The sequence below is a fragment of the Hordeum vulgare genome, chromosome 3H, assembly GCF_904849725.1.
Source record: "Hordeum vulgare subsp. vulgare chromosome 3H, MorexV3_pseudomolecules_assembly, whole genome shotgun sequence".
NCBI classification, from domain to species: domain Eukaryota; kingdom Viridiplantae; phylum Streptophyta; class Magnoliopsida; order Poales; family Poaceae; genus Hordeum; species Hordeum vulgare.
Window position 1 is genome coordinate 415,615,253 of NC_058520.1, and position 1,749 is coordinate 415,617,001.

The following is a 1,749-nucleotide window of genomic DNA, read 5'->3' on the forward strand; positions in this document are numbered from 1 at the left end:
TTGTTGTAGATTTTGTGTTTTAACGTAATTTGGAATGTAGATTTTGGCGCTGCGATCCTGATAAATACACCACTTTGAGGCTAATTAATATCACCGATCGTAGCTCCAAAATCTACATTCCAAATTAAGCACCTTCGTCCAAAAAGTTCAGAATTAATTAGCCTCAAAATGGATGGCAATCCTGATTGTAGTACCATACTAGCGGCGAGGCCCCAAAGCACATCACCTATAAATAGCGGGCAATGAAGCAGCACAGCGATCATCAAACGAAAACCATAACCATCGTAGCTCTGAAGTGCGAGAAACATACTACTGTACTCCTCATTCCGATCCAGGTCGAGATGTCTTCTGGGTCGACGAACTCATCCCGCGGCGGCGCCAATGCGGTGTGGAGCGTCAGGGAGAACAAGCTGTTTGAGGAGGCACTCGCCAGCTATGGCGAGGGCACGCCCGACCGCTGGCACAAGGTGTCGCGCGCCATGGGCGGGACCAAGACGGCCGACGAGGTGCGCCGCCACTACGAGATCCTCGAGGAGGACATCAAGCTTATCGAGTCCGGAAGGGTCCCGTTCCCCAAGTACAAGTACAGGAACTGATTCATCGCGGTAACCAAAACTCAACCTGATTCTTGTCTCATGTTTATTAATATATACGAGTGTGAAGTGTCAGATCCTAGCTCAAAGCTATATGTTGATCTCAAGCACTTGTCATAATAAGGTAAATCATGCTCTAGCTAGGATGACGCTGTCAATTGACAACGATCATCAAAGGCATGCCGCTTGTGAGTGGCGTCGATGTTTTCGCTGTTTCTGCTCCAGATGCACTGCAAACATTCCTCTCCTTGCACTATTAGTCCATCACACAAGCAAAGCGTATCCGAGTATGTGACACATAATTTGAGCCTGAACCAGGCGCCCAGAACGTAGAACCTGTTCCTGCATGGATGCACCAATCTGCTCTCTATCATTTGCATTCTTTAGGGGCATAACTGTAGGTAACCCCTTGAAGTGGCATGCAGCTCTGCATGTCCCAATTACAGAGCAATGATAAGTAACCAATGGAATCTGTTTTGCCAAGCCTGCACACAAAACTACCCAAATAAATGGGTGCATGTTTCTCCTTTTGAAATGCAAAGATATGTTGCCCGGTTCTTAATTTCAGTGATTGGGATGAGTTGAGAAACTTACGCAACACATCTTTCTTTTTGTTTTTTTAGGAGTGAAGCATCTGAATTCTGAAGTTCCTGCAATGAGGAGAACCGGTTGATAATCTAGCGTTTACCTGGAATAAAATGAAGAAAACATGTGTGTGTGTGTGTACCCGCGCGCATGCGTGCGTGTGTGTATGTTGTGGTTTTAAGTTTGTAAGATCAAATCAAGTGCGCTTGCTCTTGCAGACAATAGCATGTAGTTTTAAGTCTTCCCAATAAGTTCCGGAGTAAACATCAGTAATATAAATCTCCTGTACTTATTTGTAATGTTTATGAACCTGTGCTTGGTACAATATATATGTCTTGTCTATCAGCTAGTTCAACAGTCGGATGTTTACATTTGCACACATGCTTTTCCTTACTGGTGTAGAACCAAGTCCTGGTTGTTGCCCGTTTTTCAAAATTTCAATGTGGAGTTGAGGGAAATCTCAAATAACACGAGGGACACAAGAGGACACTCAAGAGAAGAAGTTTCACCCTACAAGTTTGTTCAACTCACAAGCAAGGAGAGATACAACTCAAATCTAACAAACAACAAA

The 1,749-nt window shown here is 44.3% G+C and overlaps 1 protein-coding gene across 1 annotated transcript; it reads left to right on the forward strand.

Annotated features, from left to right (window-relative positions):
• The first annotated feature begins 276 nt into the window (after window positions 1–276).
• Window positions 277–1,492, forward strand: LOC123440071 (protein RADIALIS-like 3). The gene is made up of 2 exons (XM_045116659.1): window positions 277–605; window positions 1,217–1,492. The coding sequence occupies exon 1, from the start codon at window positions 342–344 to the stop codon at window positions 594–596; it is 255 nt and encodes an 84-aa protein (XP_044972594.1). The 5' UTR covers window positions 277–341; the 3' UTR covers window positions 597–605; window positions 1,217–1,492.
• Window positions 1,493–1,749: the final 257 nt, after the last annotated feature.